At 32.5% G+C, this 18,328-nt stretch overlaps 2 protein-coding genes across 14 annotated transcripts in view; one reads left to right on the top strand and one right to left on the bottom strand.

The window, feature by feature from the left end:
- The window catches only part of LOC132705304 (protein sprint), a 298,697-nt gene extending 294,624 nt beyond the window's left edge, over nt 1-4,073 (top strand). For 4 of the 13 annotated variants that reach the window (XM_060675810.1, XM_060675809.1, XM_060675808.1 and 1 more), the window contains 10 exons: nt 27-308; nt 361-513; nt 577-721; nt 791-1,059; nt 1,117-1,394; nt 1,446-1,637; nt 1,964-2,095; nt 3,140-3,403; nt 3,463-3,631; nt 3,691-4,072. In XM_060675810.1, the coding sequence (XP_060531793.1) occupies nt 27-308; nt 361-513; nt 577-721; nt 791-1,059; nt 1,117-1,394; nt 1,446-1,637; nt 1,964-2,095; nt 3,140-3,403; nt 3,463-3,631; nt 3,691-3,815 (2,009 nt within the window). In that variant the 3' untranslated portion in view covers nt 3,816-4,072. Of the gene's footprint in view, nt 1-26; nt 309-360; nt 514-576; nt 722-790; nt 1,060-1,116; nt 1,395-1,445; nt 1,638-1,963; nt 2,096-3,139; nt 3,404-3,462; nt 3,632-3,690 lie in introns of all 13 variants that reach the window. The other 9 variants (XM_060675811.1, XM_060675812.1, XM_060675813.1 and 6 more) reach the window with 7 other exon arrangements.
- Nucleotides 4,074-4,864: 791 nt separating this feature from the next.
- Nucleotides 4,865-17,993, bottom strand: LOC132705314 (lysoplasmalogenase TMEM86A). The gene is made up of 6 exons (XM_060675829.1): nt 17,615-17,993; nt 8,117-8,274; nt 7,866-8,056; nt 6,066-6,181; nt 5,655-5,765; nt 4,865-5,604 (listed from the first exon to the last, which is right to left on the bottom strand). Exons 1-6 carry the CDS (start codon nt 17,633-17,635, stop codon nt 5,533-5,535), a joined length of 669 nt encoding a protein of 222 aa, XP_060531812.1. The 5' UTR covers nt 17,636-17,993; the 3' UTR covers nt 4,865-5,532.
- Nucleotides 17,994-18,328: the final 335 nt, after the last annotated feature.

The following is an 18,328-nucleotide window of genomic DNA, read 5'->3' as shown; positions in this document are numbered from 1 at the left end:
AATGACGATATAGTATATCATTGTAGCATCACTAGTTCAATTGCCTTTGGCTGATACAAACGCATCGCAGCAAGCATCAGAACTTCCGAGTCCACATACACCTAAACAACAGAGTCCATTTTACGCAGAGCCGGCAGATTCCTTATCTTCAATTAATCAAATTCCTAATATACCTAGAAGACAAATAGCAAGACCTGCTCCTGGTATACCTACTCAGCACAGGCATTCCAACCCTCCAGCATTATCTTCAGCAAAAGTTCTAAGTACTGGATTAGAAAGGGTTGATGATTCAGGTGAATTTATTGGAGGTTTGTGTTTTGGAATTCCCTTGTTTTTTTGCTAAAAAAACTATGTTTTTAGGAATGATGTCTTCGTCTGTGGACAATCTGAGTCCTAAACAAAGATTCATGGGTTTAAGAAAACCAGAAGTTAAACCTGTACAACCACCGTTAATAAGGCCCATGATAAATAACAATGAAAGTTGGCAGATTGATAACAGCTGGAAATTCGTAAGTGAGTACCCTCCAATGTTTGATGCCCCCAACAATTATGCCAATAATAAACGATCCATTTTAGCAGCTGATTGTGATATACCTCAAGAATCTACTGAACCCGACTATGATTCCGATTGGCCGACCATACCAAATTTATTAACCTCTTTGGAAACTTGTACTCCGGATCCAGACGAACGGACAACACTGCAAGATTTAATCTCAAAGCGGTAAATGGATTTTGAATGAACACACTGTAGGGGGCACCTACCCTTGAATTTGATATTGACATTTTACAGGTTTCCCGATATTAGGGCGTCAGCACTTGGCATGGAGGATGACAGATGCCGGATATCAGCTTATGACAATGTTGAAGATAGAAGACCGCCTAGAGCGCCTCCGTCCGAAATCAGTGAACTGACTGAATTTTCTGAACCGTGGGCAGAGATTTGCCAAGGCACAACGGAAACGGACGAATCGTATTCGGAAAATTTGACCCCGACAAGTATAAAAGTGTCTTCATTAAACAAATCAAAAAGTTTTAGAGACAGACTAGACCCTTTACTTTGTACGTATATACCAAAATAAACTGAGAAGTAGCAGTAATTAACAAATTGTATTTCAGCTGCTCCTCGAGTTGAAGCGCTGCGAAACAGGGAGCCGGGTGGACCAAAAACTGTGGGCTTGGCAATAAGGACCTACGCCTTGGAATTAGCTCAAGATAAATCGACAACATTCGCTCAAAACGTAGATAATTTCATTGCCTGCACTTGCGAATCAAAAGAGACCAACCCTCAGGTTGTGATGAGGAACATGCGACAGTTTATGAATGGAATGAAAAACTATTTAGTTAAGCACGGCGAGAAAGGATTTTATAAAGAAATTGAGAGAGAAAGGAATAAGGTAATTATTGAAATATTATTATGTCTGCTAAACGCAATATTAATTTTTCAGTTAAAGTCAACTGAATTTCTAAATTTGGATTCGATTTTGGAGGGAGTTATGCATAAACTAGTAGTGAAGCCTCTAAGGAATCACCTGCAAAAATTGTTTTTGGATCACTACACTAAAACCGGAGCCATCAAGTTACTTGCTGACAATATTCAATACGCTTCTACGCGTCCCATTCACGAATTAGCCATTAAGGTATTTATTTGCGTTACATTGTTCAAGCCAAGAAGAAAAGTTGATGACATAAAAAAACTTAACCAAATAGCCAACAATCGCTGTTTAGGAACGTGTTTATTTAACTTTAAACACATAATGAAAATAATGAAAAAGAAAACACAAATCTCAAATTAATTAAAATTTTTACGTATTGCACTTTTCATGTTGGTTGTAAATAACAGCCTCTTGGGTCTCTTTTGGATGTAATATCATGGAATTGATCTATGCTTTTGCATGGTACTACTACTGTTTTTCTTTTTGCCGCACAAAGTATGGATTATATTATAGATCATTTTCTTTTTTAGGCCAAGCTGGCGCTTCCTCCTGAAAATGTATTAAACAAAATATCACAGTATTTGCATAAGTTGCAACAAGCAGATTCGCCATTGGAAAAACTTGAATATCTATTGGCAGCCATTGCCCTTATTTTCAACACCGTGAGTATTGAGCATTTTATTTATTATTTATTTGTAAATTACATTGACAGTTTCACTAAAATTATAATTATATTATATATAATTATAATTATATTCAAATACCAAAAAAGTTAAAGCTTATTAGGCATATCCTTTTCCAAAGTTGGATTCACAGTCGTTATAAATAGACATACGAGGTGTATTCAAAAAGTAAGGTGACTTTTGTAATTGGGCGATATTTTGTTGGTACACATGTCCCTAACATATATTCACAGCCAATTTGCACGTTTACTTTTTTTGTGAGACGAAACCGTTAGAAGTGTTTTGTATGCCCGCCGATTTTCTGCTGTCAAAAAAAAGGGAATAAAGATTTTTCATAAAATTTTGTGTAAAAAATGGAATACAGTGCAAAAAAAATGTTTATAAATGGTGAAGAAGTTTTGCTTACTGTTTTCTTTGATTATCGTGCCATCAAGAGTTCTTACCAGAAGGTCGTACGGACAATAATTACCTTGAACTTATTCGCCGTTTGCGAGAAGCAATACGAAGAAAACGTCCCGAATTGTAGGAAAACAATTCATAGATTTTACATCACGATAATGCATCTGTTCACTCATCATCACTTGTGTCTAACTTTTTCGCCAAAAACAAAACCACAATCATGCGTCAGCCACCATATTCCCCGGATATAGCCCCCTGCGACTTTTTCCGGTTCCCAAAACTCAAGAAACCCATGAAAGGTTTGGAACGATTGAGGAGATAAATAAAAAATCACTGGAAGAACTTAAGGCTATACGAGAAAGTGCAAGTGTACTATACCTGGCGGGGATTACTTTGAAAGGGACCACACTAATTTTGATGAATAAATAAATACTTTTTGATAAGATTTAAAATTCACCTTACTTATCTATATGTCTGAAACTAGCAGCTGTATAGTAAAAGTCCACACCACTCCAATATGCCGCTTAATTTAAAATTCAATAACAGAAAACATAAAGCTTAGACTTAACTGTAGCTTACTAATAAACCTATTATGCTAGTACATGTATAATTACATATTTTTAGGTAAAATCCAATCATCAGATTGGCTCAGGCAGATCGTTTCATTTAGGAGCAGATGATTTTCTCCCACTGTTCGTGTGGGTTCTGGTAAAAACAAATTTTGTAGCGGCCGAAATAGAATCGGAATACATGTGGGGTTTACTCCATCCCTCATTATTGTCGGGCGAGGGAGGATACTACTTGACTACACTGTCCTCGGCTGTGCACGTACTTAAAAACTTTAAGGAAGGTTGTCAAGAAAATGTGAACAGTCACGTCAAAAATGAGGTAACGGTATTAAAAAAAACAGACGTCGAACTTAATAATAGACGCATTGCAATTTGTAGTCAGTACTAAAAGTCGTCGTTCCTGATGAACTTCACGGGTCAATATTAACGAAAACTTTACCGGCAAGACCACACATGACTACCAAAGAAGTTTGCAAAATAATAGCGCACAAAGCCAGAATTACTAATCCCCAAGATTACGCGCTTTACAGGTTAACGGATGGTGAAGGTTAAAATTCATTTTTGTAAGTATAGAAAATTATGTAAAACTAATAATTCCTGTTTCAGAAACCATACTGTTGGACAATGAATGTCCCCAAGACTTTATAAAAGAAGGAAGACATACTATGCTCGCATACAAAAGAATCGATGCGAAGATAGCGTGGCCAACCCAAGACAAGCTGAACATCTAGTCACTTTCGGTTTCTGCTTGTCTAGTACTCCTTTATATACCTTTGTAAATATTTCGAATTAAGCCGGATATAATTAAATCAAAGTGTAACTTGTCATTTTAGTAATAACTTTTTGATATAAATGTTTTTTGTACTTTGTACTTGTAGCCTAGCTGCAATATTTATTTGAATCAAATACTACTGTGAATTGTCATTTTAACAATATATTTTATTTATTTGAATTTTGTACTAAATAAAGCTAATATATTCTTGAATTATTTGTAACAGCAGTAGTTTATTCTTTTTATGTTTGCTTTAAATAAGGCCTTTTTTTATCAGTAAAAAATTTGTACAAAAATACCGACAATATAAACAAAAAAAATATTTGGGGAGATGGTAAAAATGGAAATTCTAAAGGGGAAATGCAGCAAAAATTATTCACCTGTGAATAAGTAGAACGAAAAGCCGAGAGGCTGCTGTGGATATAATTTAATAATAATTAATTATTAATTATAATATTAAAAGAAATGTGCCAGCACAACTGGTAATTTGTTATAGTGTTTTTGAAAAATGTTTTATTGCTTAATTTTAATACTTTTTACTTTTTACTCTTTCTCACATTACAAAAATAATATGCATCCTAAATAAGTCAAGCAAGCAAATTAATAATAATAAGTTTCAAAATCGTCTGATAAACAAATAAATATAAATAAACTGACTGAACATGCTGCATACCTTTTCTGTGGTTTTTCCACAACCAGTTTTTGAGTTTTTTAGAGTTGAATTCAGGGAAGACGATGATTACGTTACCAATGACTCATAGCATTTGTTGCTTAGTTTCATTTGGACGTGGTCGTCATCTTTCCTGATTTTGAGTATAACTGAGTGACGTGTGACGTAAATATCAGAACTGACAAACGTCTAAATACCCGTTGGTAAAAAATACCGAAAATATTCGATCATTCTTATACCCATGACTCAAATACCTGAAATGTCCTAAATTTTCACGTTATTTTTTCAACGGGTACATAATAATGAAGAATTTAACACAGCAGTATAAACTAACACACTTTTATTAAGTATACGTGATACATTTATATTGTACATTAAGGATGTGTTGTAACACTGCGCATGGGGCGGCAAGGATAGTGTGATCATGTGTCTTAGTCTTTCCGTTTCAAACCTCACCCCAACAACGTTAAATAAGATCAAAACACTCAACGACCATTAATACTTCATATTATATCAAAAATCTTAAAATATTTATTTTGGGCACATAAATTGTTTTTCAAATGTTAAATATAAAACTCGTATATAGATTTCCATCTAGTTGTTACAATAATTAAAAACTTCGAAATGTGAATGTGTACAATAACGAATATTGGAAGACTACTGGATTAACGTTAACGTCTAGTTTCTAAAACCCTGCATAATAAATGCATAGTTATCACAATAAAAAAAAACCTCTTTTCATGAGCATTATTTTTTAATAAATTGTCTCAATTTTTTTTATGTTTTCAGCACTTAAAATTTTCCAGGTATGTATGCATAAAAACGTTTTCTTTCGAAAACTGGAAAGTATGGTAAATTTATCTTTTTTGCCGCCAACAAGTTTATTTTAGAACGGCTTAGTAAACTATCAATATATTTGGTGTAAAATTAATATTCAAAATTATTATACTATGAGGATATAAACACATAGTTCTCCAGGGATACATCTTTTTAGTTACACTAACACTCAGCTCGAACATCCGACAACTAATAGCGATATGCCTAGCTGAGCCGCATAATACGTGGACATTACGAGAATCTAAAAAAAACAGCACTTTTTTTCTCATATTGTCACAATCCCAGTCTTACCTGAGTGTTAGCTAGGGGATGACAAAACTTATCTATTGCAATCAGCAAATCTGATATAGCAAATAATATACTGCCAGCACAGCAGCATAAACTACTCCAAGTGTAGGAACTCTAAAAATGGTGTAGGTTATTAGTGTCGCGAATATGCTATTAGATAATATAGTGGCCTTAAAGATGGCAAAAATTGATACGCCTGAGCAGACATTTTCTTTCTAAACAATAATGTCAACAGACTTCACTCATTTATTTCAGAAAATACTACTGAAATTGTTAAACTGACGAACTCTCAGCGGTCATGCTGGTTGTTGAACGGTCGTATTGGTTGAAAACGAGATTTGAGATGGCCGCACATGGGCACGCACTCTATATTATTTAATAGCCATATGGTTCAAATAGGGTCAGTTAACTTACATTTTGGAATCCAACTCTCGCGGTTGCTCTCCAAACCACAACACAGATTAATTCTATATATATAGGAACCGCAATCACTAATATTCCATGTAGACCAGAATAAACGTAGTTCGTTACTAGAAAGAACAATTAAACTATGAGAATTGAAAAAGGACCAGCTTCCAATAGTGTTTACCAGTATCAACCATCCAAAGTGAGGTTTTTTTAATTACTTCATGGCAAAACACATAGTATAGTTAGTAAATTTAATGTTCAATTGAAAACATGGTTACCATACTTTTAAATTTTACTTTAAGATATTAAGCACTTTTATCGGCATAACAGTAAAATGAATACTCGTCATCCCAGGCAACTAGATACGTCACCATACGTTTTTGGGTTATTAAATAAGTATCCAATACATAAACAAATAATAAAATAAATAGAATTCATCTTTGGCCGGCGTAAAGAAGCCCAATTTTCCTTTCTAATGCTATATCCTTAAGTTTTGGTGTTTTTAGGTTTTGCTCAAGAAAAAGTGTTTTTTTTTTCCGTTGCCATGTTCTGATTTAAGAATTAATGTTTCCTTGTAGATATGATACCAATAGTTACTTTAGATTCTAAGTGCAAAAGCGCAAATACGCTTACAGAAAGGCTCTATTACTTGAAATCGGCTATCAATAAAAAAGTCCCTAATGAGATGTTTAAAAAACGTATGCGTCCTGTTGACGTGATATTATGATGTCAAATTCGCGAGATCAATTGGAAGTCACTTCAAACCCAGCACGTAAGAAGCACGTAACACGTGACCAATTTTGACGTGACTTAGAGTACTTAGACTGATAAACGCCTTCTGGTTACCTGAGATTTGACCAACCTATGAAATGATGCAGATATCGCTACAAGTCCATAGTTTCCAGAATATCATTATCAAAAAATTTTAAATACGGTTCGATGACTTGTCATGAAAAGTAACGAATGAGGAATATTAAAAAAGAATTGTGGAAGTTTTTTCGAAAAACTTCAGATGTAACTATTTATAAATCTTTATCTGAAAACCAAAACTAACCAAAATACCCCGGAGATAAAAGTTTTTTGAAAAAAGCAAAGAAAAATATTCCTATAATCTTTGGCGAAAAACAGGTTGCAAGGGATCAGAATAAACAATAATCATTCAAATAAACTTGTGGTATTCAGTTTGTCTTGCTGACGTTTCAGAACGCTGTCTGAAACTGTTCAGTTCATCAAGACAGACTGGATACACAACACGTCAACAGAATCAACAGCCGACGCAGAATAAATAGAAAAGAATCAACAGAAAAGCACAAATCATTCTGATTGGATAGAATCATGCTTTGGGATGTTTTTTTTCAACTACACGGCATAGTTATAGTTGCAGAGGTCACTGTCCATTAGTGGCTAAAAATATATTTATTGCAAAATTTGTTTCCCAGAAAAGATTTTTTATAGTTTCTTATTAGGCACTCCTTGCTCCTCTCAATGATATGATTATTGAAGTACATTTTTTCATTATTGTCGTCACTGTAACTTAAGAATTTAATTTTATTTGAATCTTTGTTAATGTTTTAATCTTTACTCTTACAGAATATCGTCAAATCCAAGTATTATTCAAAATTTTGATCTATCACAGATTGCTTTTGAATATGTGATCACTACCAACTGATCCTAAGTAGAGAATTCCCGTAATAAATTCTAGTTGCTCTAATCAAAATCAAATTATTGACTTTTCATGCCGGGTTGTATATGAGAGAGTACATATTTATTTAACCACGGGACTTTTACGGAATTGTTGTTTCTCACCATATAGTCCGATCGCAAAAGTTCCCACGCCTATAGGCAGTTTCAACGGTTTGTATCCAAAAGCGGCAATATAGTTCAGATGGCCCACGGAGAATGCCAACATACCCAATTCGAAATGGTTCCAAAGCAAAAGAGCGTCGCCCACGCAACAACACAACAAACCTGTTGCGATTCGTCTGGAATGTTTGAATCTACGAGTAGAAAACCACAATCTGTTATTAAAATATGCCATGCAATTGGCTACCGGTTACCCTTCTCCGTTTGCTTCTCCATGTCTGGATACAAAAAGCACCAAACTAATTATGGGCAGACATTTAAGGATAACAGCCAACGCCGATGGCTGATCATATGGAATGAGAACTCCAAAGTAAAGCACAACAGTACCAAAAAACGGCAGTAGATCTCTGAACTAAAACGAATGTAATATTTTCCATTATTAAATAAAAATGAACCAAATCGAACATTTTGATATCATTTCATATAAATCTATCGAGATTGTGATTTTGGTTAATTTGGATTTCATGATAACTTTGTTGAATGCTAACTTTTAATATACTATATAGTAAAATCAATATTAAAACAAAGATTTTTTTTTGTTTTACAAGAAAGTAGCATATAATTGCGTGAGAATGATTTTCACATTACCTCAACGATTTTATAAATTGACAGATGGCGTTAAATCTATATTTCCAGAGATATCCGTAAAGAAGACAACCTAGCTTAAAAATATTTTTGAAGTTAAAATATCATCTACAAGAATACGGATCCTCTATAAAACCGCGGCCTATGACGTATAGTAGCCTAGCAGAGATAGAAAATTAGAAAAACTAACGGTTCTGGGAGAAATAGCAATTAACCCGAATACTTCCAACGAGATTTTACTCCAAGATGTGCACTTTGCAGGTGGTACCTAAATAAATGCCAAAAAGACCCCGATTTTGCCAGGAAAGTTATTTGGACGGATGAGGCAACGATTTCTAGTGAAGGAATATTCACCAGGTATAACTGCTATTACTGGAAACAGCAAAATCCCCATATTATGGTGGAACAAGCGAATCAGGGAAGGTTCACTTTTAAGGTGTGGGTAGGCATCTACAGAGGACAAATTATTGGGCCATATATTTTTGATTGAAAGTTAAATGCCGAAAGATTTTCGTTTATCGACAATTTGCCACTTCAGCAAAATAATGAGGTATACTTTCAACATGACGGTGCACCTCCTCACCGAAAACTGAATGAGAAATAAAAGTCTTACATATTGGCCCCACAGGTCTCCAGAACTGACCCCTTGCGACTTCTTTTGTGGAGGAGAATCAAAGAGCTTGTATTTCGAAATCGCCCAACTACTAGAAGGGAATTGGGAGAGGCACTTCGTACTGCATTCAGGCAGCATCGTGCGGTAGAATTCCTTAATGCAGAAAATAGCTTCAAAAGAAAATGTAGGATATGTTTACAAGAAAACGGCCGTCAATTTGAGCATTTGTTTTAGATTTAAAGAAACTTGGTAGATGTAGATTTTAAGTGTTACATAGTTTAATTAATAAAAATTTTAAATAAAAAAATTGCTTTTAATCATTTTATATCCGTTTATTATTTTAGGGTTGGTAATTATTGTCAACTAGAAGTTAAAGTGCGAGGTTGCTGTCCCCCCTCGTGTCGTAGCCAACTTGATTTTGTATGAAAAAAAACAATAAAATTTTATCCACACATTTAGCGCCTACTATGGTAAATATCAAAAATTGCAAATATCTTTTAAACTATTTAATAAAAATAGGTGTATGACACATCGTTCGACAGGAAATTTTATTAGAAAACTGATTTTTTTGAAAAATTGGAGTATTCCATTTAAAGAAATATAACTTTTTGTGATATCTCGGGAACTAAAGGCTCTAAGACAAAACGGGTAAAAAATCCCGCTTAAAAAAACTTAACAAAAGTTTTTTCCCAAAACTTAATTCTTACAATTAAAAAAGTTATAGAGGGCCTTTAAAATCGCATATTTTCACCCTGTAGCTCAAAAACGCGTTGACATATCGCGATGCGGTTTTCCATTTTTGACTTCTCTGGAAAATCGATCCCGTAATATGCACATTAGTTTTGGGCTAACTATGCCATAGAGGCCCCTCGAATTTGGACCACCCGGTACTTGTTCAAAAACTTCTACGTTCGACCGAAAATCACCTTGTATATTTGATTAATTTGTTGGTGTCAAAACAAATTGTTTAACAGTTCGGTCCTTATGGAATGCGAACTCATTGTCCTTGTACCGCTTTAGAATTTGAACCTATAGCAATGTATAGGTAAAGAGTTTCTTAAGATACTAGATACAACTTGAGTTGTAACCCAAAGTTTTGCCTTCAAATTTTCCTTCCTGTAGCAACAAAACACAAAAAGGAGTTCTTTAAGTAACTAGCAGCAAAATAATGTCGCGTCAAAGTATTGATCTATGTTGGCGACTATTTCATAAAACCATTGTGAAAGACTGACAATAGAAGGCACATTAACAAAATTAAGATGGCAATCAAGGACTCGACTCACCTTGGGCCAATTAACAAGCGACTACAGATTTTAAATGTTCCAGTCAACCCAGTTATCGGACGAGTGGCGACATTTCTATTAGCACGCAAAAAGGCGATCGGTAATGTCTTGACGCGCCGTGTTTGCAAATAGTCACCAATGACATTATAAAAGAAACCTCAGGTCATTCAGAAAACACCTAGAAAGCTGCAAGCAACTTTTATTTTTAGTTATATCAATCAACTAAAAATGAATACACAATTGCTGATGTCATGGGGAAATTGAAAGATATGGATAGAAAATATAACATTTTATTAGAAAAATATAATAAACAACTTCATGTAAATCAAAAGCTTACAAAGGAATTGTGTCAAATAAACAATCAACTTAATAAGATCGAACAAAAGGAGCTGAGTAACAATCTGATAATCCAGGGTATTCTGTATGATAAAAATGAAAAGTTGAAGGAAGTAGAAAAGAGAATTGGGGAGCAACTAAACGTCACAGTATTAAATAACCAGTTCACAGAAGTTCGACTTGGTAAGGACATGGCCAAAGTAAATCCCATTTAAGTCAGTTTCCATAACCAAGAAACAAAAGTCCGTTTAAAAATGAGAAAGGGTATAAATATTTGTGGCTCAATCAAGGCAACATTCTTTTCAGACAAATGGATAATAGTAAAATTTTACTGATTCAGGATTAGGAAGACTTAAAAAACTAAACAAAAATGGATTCAGATTAGAGTATATGAACATTCAAAGTATTAGAAATAAATTAGACGAGGTGCAATGTTATTTAAAGAATAATAGCTGTGACATTTTTTGTTATTAGTTGAAACATGGTTAAACCAAGCAGAAATTGGTCTTTATGAATTCATGTCGAGAAAGTAGAGGAGGTGATGCGGTAATATTTGTAAAAAATGGAATTAAGTTCCGGGAAATTTGTAAATCTGCAACCAATTATATGATCCACTGATTATGTGCTGCAGTAGGTAATAATGAACCAAAATTAAGTGTTGTATATCGTCCACCCTCATATAACAGTACGGAATCTATAGAATATCTAGAAAATAGAATGACGCAATATCCTAAGAATCATATAATTGTCGGTGACTTCAATATTGGATCATGATGGACTAGTGGTAAAAAATTATAAAAGTGCAATAGCGTTAAAAAATTTGATCATTAAGAATAAAATAGATATATCGAACGCTACGCGGGTGACGGCTGATATTCATAGCCTAATAGATCTCGTTGTAGTGGATCAAATATGTCATGTCATGTCATGTCAGATCACTGTAAGCTAATAGTTACTATAACTGAAAATATCAAAATCCATAAGCCCAAACAAAGCAGCGATCCATGAGAAACTTAAATATATATTTAAACAATCCATTAGAGAAGTCAATTTATGGGAATTTCAAGAGTTAATTGAGATATTAATCACTTAAAAAAATCAATCTGAATATTCAATAAGAGTCAGAAGTCGTGAGAATAACACATGGATTACAGTGGAACTTCTAGAATTGATGAAACATCGGGACCGATTATACAAGATAGTGTGTGTGAATATGGGAGATACTGAGATACTGAGTTGTGTCGAGAATTTGAAGCAGTCAAAAAAAAAGTAAGTAATAAAATTAGAATTCTTAAAAATGATCACTTTGTAAAAAAATGGAATGAAACTGGAAATGACCCAAAAAAACAGTGGAGGTTTATTAACAATTTTGTGAAAAACAAAACTGATAAAACTAATATTGGGCAATAAATTGTAAATAATGAAATAGTGAATAGTTCTGATGCTATTGCTAAGGAGTTGAATAATCAATTCTCCAATGTAGGTAAGAATATTGTAGATGAACTGAATTTAGAGATAAGCGCAATCCCGATGAAACACTGTCGTGATATAGGCTTTGATGATATAGATATAGACTTTGGATAGAAAACAATATTTTCAAATAAACAATGTTAAAAGTGAAATACAAGAAATACAATCAAGTGTATGGGGCGTTCCTCAAGATTGTCCTGGGAACATTGTTATTTTCGTTATGTCTTAAATTTGCAGAGTACAAGGCTTGCAGCACAGTATTACACAGATGCAGATGATACAGTGCTAATTTATAGTTCTGATTTAAAAAATATACGCAATGGCTTTTGATCAATAAAACAAAGTAATACAGATGCCAAGATTAAGTGTTAAGAATATAAATATAGAACGTGTTAAACGACGAAATATTTAGACCTACGGGTCGATGATAGTTTAAACTGGATTGAGCATATTAATTTTATATCAAATAAAATTTACCCAATGGTCCGTGCCATATATAAAAGCCGAAATTATCTGAGTTACGGTGGTAAAATGAATATTTACAATTCTCAGTTACACACAAACTCTACAAAATGAAATCTATCTTAAAAATTTTATTTAATTATGATCAGAAAATTTGTATAGAGAATTGGACATTTATAAAATTGACAAAATGCTTAAACTAGAGCAATGTAAATTTATGTATAAGGTGATAAATAAAATACAAAAGTTTAATATAAAGATTGTATTTAATAAAGTGGTTCACATGCATAACACCAGATCTCATAACGATATTTACAATTATAATATCAGAACTAATAAAGGACTTTCCAATCCAGTATTCCAAGCAGCATGTACTTATAATAAGCTTCCAGAAAATTTAAGAAATATAAATAAATATATTAAATTTGTAAAACGGTTAAAAATTCACTTGATTGTAAATTATATATAGGCATTCAAAAATTTTTTTCTATTTATTCTTTTTATAAATTTATGGTTTGCATTCTTGGGACCAGTGCTTTACGCACTGTTTAAAGAATGCTCAATTATTTTTTTCTAGTTAGTAAATTAAATGAAATGTGATTTTTCAAAAAAAAATTATTACGAAACAAAAATTCAAACATGACGGATTAAACGGAAGATATTTCCTCGAACATAATAAGTATTATTCATTTTAATCAGTCCGGTATTAAATTTGCCAAAATTACACTTAGAACATGCGAAATTTTGAGCAACCCAAATAATGTGATTTGGAATACTTACTCCTAGTCGAGATAAAAATAGCTCGTTTTGTTGTCTTTTATCACCGCGAGTTTATGCAAGTTGATTTACAGTCGATGGGAAGTTAGATATTTACCGAAAACAAGATCATTAATATTTTAATTCTATATATTTATCATTTTTGTATTATACTTTGCGTTGCCTGCCTTTGGCGATTATTGCCACATTGTATTTTTATCCAAAGATAGTTCCAGGGACCGATTTTTGAAGGTATTGAGATATTTGAATTCGCAGAAAAAAAAATTTTCCAAGGACTTCACAAATGTCATGTACTATGTACTGCATTATGCACGGGCATTTATTTAAACTTTGCTGTACACAAATACGAAAATTAAGCGCATTTTCAAGAAATACACAGTGGATAATTAACTACCCTGCTTAATATTCAAAACCTAATTTTTCCTATAATAATCACCGATACATGTCCCTTGCCTACATTGTAATCCTTTAAAATAACTTAGAAATATGTTTTTTTTTACTAATATTAAATCATACCTGATAAAATATCTAACAAGTCAAATTCTCGACTGAAACGAAAGAAGTGGCTCTTGCTTGATAAAAATCCATTAAACAAAATAAATAAGAACTAAAAGTTCAGATTTTCACGAAATTATATATTTTGACACGACAATTGTTTCGACAACACCGTGTCTTTATCACATTTGATGAACTTTTAGTTCTTATTTATTATTATTTATTTTTACATCGATTAGTTAGTTCATTAGTTCAGCGAAGTTTCAGTTTAATATTTTTTGAGTTAGAATATTCTTAAGCTTGGGGCTGGTAAATTGACCGTGGTCAATTGACTTCTTAATTGACTGGTCAAATTCTTGCAATTGTAGAGTGTTATCAATCTGTATTTAACAATAATATGTATTTTATAATAAATTATTATGCGTTTGTGATTTCAAATTTACCTTTTTTACTCACTAAGCACACTACAGTGTGGTTTTATTATGTTACTAGCCACACGATAACTCCGTAAAACAAATTGAATAAATGTCAAATTTGAAAATGTTATATAAATAATAATAAATAAATAAAATTTTGACAAATAAAACAAATGAATTCCGGTTTTGCGAGAAGTGAAATCAGCTTTCCTATTTTAAATGACACGCCCTGTTTACCTTTCAAGTTCTGTATTCGGCAGGTAAATTCAATCAAAAAAAGATAAAGAACATTTCTTTATCTTTTTTCGATTGGCCCAATAACGTCATTTTTCCCAGTCAATTTAAATAAGAAAAAAATATATTTTAACCAAAAAATTGACGTTGACATTTTAATAAAAACCGTTAGATAAAATTAAAAAAAAAACTTGCGCTTTTACCCGAAGTACCCTCAAAATTGAATTCTGTAGTAGTTTTCCGCAAAAACTTTCAACGGAAACCCCCAAATAGACCCATTTGTATTATTCGGTTGTCAATATTTTTTATTATAAAACTAGCCCTTGTCTTACAAAATCCACAAGGAGGACCATTTTTTCTTTAAATCGAAATAAAAGTAAGCTATTTTATTTTAGTCTGACAATGATTATCTTTATAATTTTATAAGTTAAATTGCATTAAAATATGCGGGAAATTAAATAATACCCTTTTTGTATCTACTTTTTCCTGACTTCCCTTTATTGTTTCTCTTTCTTTTCCTTGTTTTTTGCAATATACCCCATCATTTCCACCCTGTGCAGTAAATAGGGTAAAATCCACTGTCACATAAAGAGAATTCGACACTTAAACGTACAATCAATTTTTATTAAAACAAAGAAAAATAGTATTTCAAGTTAGTACCCACAAATACTCCCCCCACCCCCCCCCCCCCCGAAAATATAGAGAATACACTTCAAATTTTTTTGTTATTTAATTTTAATTTAATTTTTTGTACGTAAAGTTAATTCCATTTACTAAATACATGCGGTTTATGTCAAAAACAATAATAAGCGGATCTACATTGTGTACGTAATATGCTATTATTTCACAAGGTCGCAGCCAATCTTTGCGGAAATTGTTTTGGCATGGATTGATCTTTCAAAAACACATAATTTCAATCTGGCAATTTTTAGCCATTTTTTTTAAAGTCATTAAATCTTAGAAACCAATAATTTTAAATCGTTAGCAGAAAAAAATTAGCACTACAAAATTCAGAGAAAAGCTAAAAATTATACTTATGCACTTTTCTGGATATATGTTTAAACCATTTTTTTGAACTATTCAAATGAAAATATTTTGCCATATTTAACAAATATAGCGTTATATTTTTTGTGTAAGAACAATATGTTTATATTAGAACAAATTGGTCAACTCAAATCAAACTGCGCCGTCTTGTTGAAAGCACACATTGCGTATTCTATCAAGAGGTAAATTTTCGACAAAAGGCATAAAATTTTCTTGAATCAATCCCAGATACCTTTGAGAGAGAGCTCTCGAAAAAAAATCGATCCAATAAAACCAGTATTGGAAAGTTTCCTCTCTCAATTAAATATAAATTGTTCCTAGAACTTGAATTATTTGTCATAAATAATAAAAGATTGATAAAGCGACATTTATCTGAAAAAAGAGTTGAACCTTTCAATGTCCTAGATTAAAAAGTTCATTCTCGGACGAAATTCACCTTTAAACAGATGTTAGTGAATTGTTTTCAATATTATCAAGTTCATGATAATTTTCATTTTTCAAATGACTCTCCACACAAAAACTCCAGCAACTGCTCCGTATAAATAAATACATTCGACTTAGCTACGATTTTTTTTTTGGGCTTCGCCGTAAATCAGCAACATGTCAGTTTGATGTTCTCTTGGAAAATTGGAAAAACATAAAAACACAGAATAATACAAACGGGACCTTTAAGGGGGTTTCCACTGAAAGTTTTTGCGGAAAAGTCATATAGCTATAGATATTTTCGTAGAGAAGAGCTTCTACACCCTTCGCCCACTAACCTGCACTTTCTTTCTAAACAGCGATTTCCACACCTTGACGATCCGTCAGCGACCATGTTGACTGTTGAACGGCGCATAGTTTAAAACGAAATATTTAATCTTGCCCATGCACTTGTTGAATCGAACTTCTCATTTTTTTATAGTTATCTCTAATAGCCAAATCGGAAAAATAATACGAAGTTGAATTCTCAGTGTACTTTCGGTAAAAGCGAAAGTATGCTTTTTTTCACTTTTATCGCATGTTTTTTATGAAAACTATTGTATCTGTCAATTTTTTAGATAAAATAAGTTTTTTCTTACTTACATTGACTGATAAAAAGTGACATATTGAAATTTTTGGATTCTAATATCTTCAAAACTATTAGAGCTCTCGAAAAAAGTTAAAGAACATTTCATGCTTGGATTTATCACTAGAATACAAAAACTGCAAAAAGGACAGTATACTTCATTTAAAAAAAGAAAACTGATCTCACTTTCGATAAAACCCGAAGTGCTATTGAATTGTTCAATATGTCAAAATTATTATTATTGGTATAACAGTTGTAAATTTCAAACTTTTTCTTTTTTTTTTCGAGTTATCGCTTGGTAATTTCATTGTCGCCCGGTATAGATAGATATATTCTTAAATTGACTTAACATGTACTTATATGTTTGAAATATTCGTTTTCAAAAATTTTCCATTTCAGATCGCTCACTCTTTTTTTATACAAAACCATATGCAACCTCCTTTTCAAACATTCTACAAATTTAATAGACATTTATTACAACCCGAACTAAGAAACTACATTGCAGTACCGTGCTTAAGGCAAAGTTTTTCATTTTCTTATTTTTTATTATTTATTAAATATATTTGTATTTTAGAATTACACGACGGCGTGCAACTTTCTTTGCTGTTTTGTGCTTCGTGTAGAATTCTGTGAAAATAAAAAAAAAGATTTATCATTAGGTCGTAACCTAAAAGCATCAAATATTTCTTATTCGTTGTTCTCTTCGTTTACCGCGATGAAATGAACCCAACCATTTTATTCGACAAACCTTGATTTAAATTGCAAGGCAAGCTGCATATTTATCAACAACAAACAAAATTATCAAATGAGTGCAAGCAGTGTTTATAGTAAAACGCATTCATTTAAATATATTAAACATGAATATTAAAGTTAAAACTCATTTTCCATGTTTATGGCATCGAAAAGTTTACAAAAAAAAAGCCACTCACCACAGTGATAGCCGAACTCATATTTCGTTAGAGTAAATGAACTTGCTGACAAGGTTAAGGACGATAGACTGGAGAGTCATGAAATCGGGCGTTTTTTTTCGCCAAAAAACGCAATTTTTCGCAAGGCCCAACCGACGCGAAAAAAATATACCCACTGCTCGCGATCTGGATCTCTCTCTTATCGTCGTTTTGTTTACAAACAACACTTTTGCCATTGGAGTGGGTAGGTGCATGTTAAGTTCAAATTTATAGATCGTGCGGCGCAGTGTGGATGTGCGTGCGCACTATCTCACGAGGCACTAGTTCGGGAAAATTGAGGAAAATCAGTCGCGTTTTATTTTTAGAGCGGAAAAAAGCAACTCTCGCGACCCGTAACCAACCTTTCTTATATTATTCATTTTATATTATTATTATAAATTATTATAAAAAATTATTATTCATAGAAAGGAAGTAGTTTTTCGCAGCCTTTCGACATCTTTCTTTAGCACCTTTCATAAATTACTTATTATGTAAGATGGGCATTATTAACTTTTTAAGTTAATCCCACCTAGGTAAAAAGTAGATCTAAATGTTTTGTTTCTAAAAATAATATTGTTCTGAATTTGTTGTTAATGTTTTTTTTTTATTTTGACGATTGTGAGTAATTTAAAATTAAAGGCCAGATATTTTTTTAATATTTTTATAAGTGAAAAAAATTGTCATAAAATAAAAAAT

This window comes from Cylas formicarius, unplaced genomic scaffold (assembly GCF_029955315.1).
Source record: "Cylas formicarius isolate icCylForm1 unplaced genomic scaffold, icCylForm1.1 PGA_scaffold_7__23_contigs__length_41026272, whole genome shotgun sequence".
Classification (NCBI taxonomy): Eukaryota; Metazoa; Arthropoda; class Insecta; order Coleoptera; family Brentidae; genus Cylas; species Cylas formicarius.
The sequence above is the reverse complement of the archived record's forward strand: the minus strand, read 5'-3'. Positions and strand labels throughout refer to the sequence as shown.

Coding starts and splice junctions, on each gene's coding strand:
- LOC132705314 (XM_060675829.1), bottom strand. CDS start 17,635: ATGAGTTCGGCTATCACTGTG. Junction 8,275..17,614: donor TGAGTTCGGCTATCACTGTG/GTGAGTGGCTTT, acceptor CATTCGTTTTAG/TTCAGAGATCTACTGCCGTT. Junction 6,182..7,865: donor TTTTGCGATCGGACTATATG/GTGAGAAACAAC, acceptor TGTTCTTTCTAG/TAACGAACTACGTTTATTCT.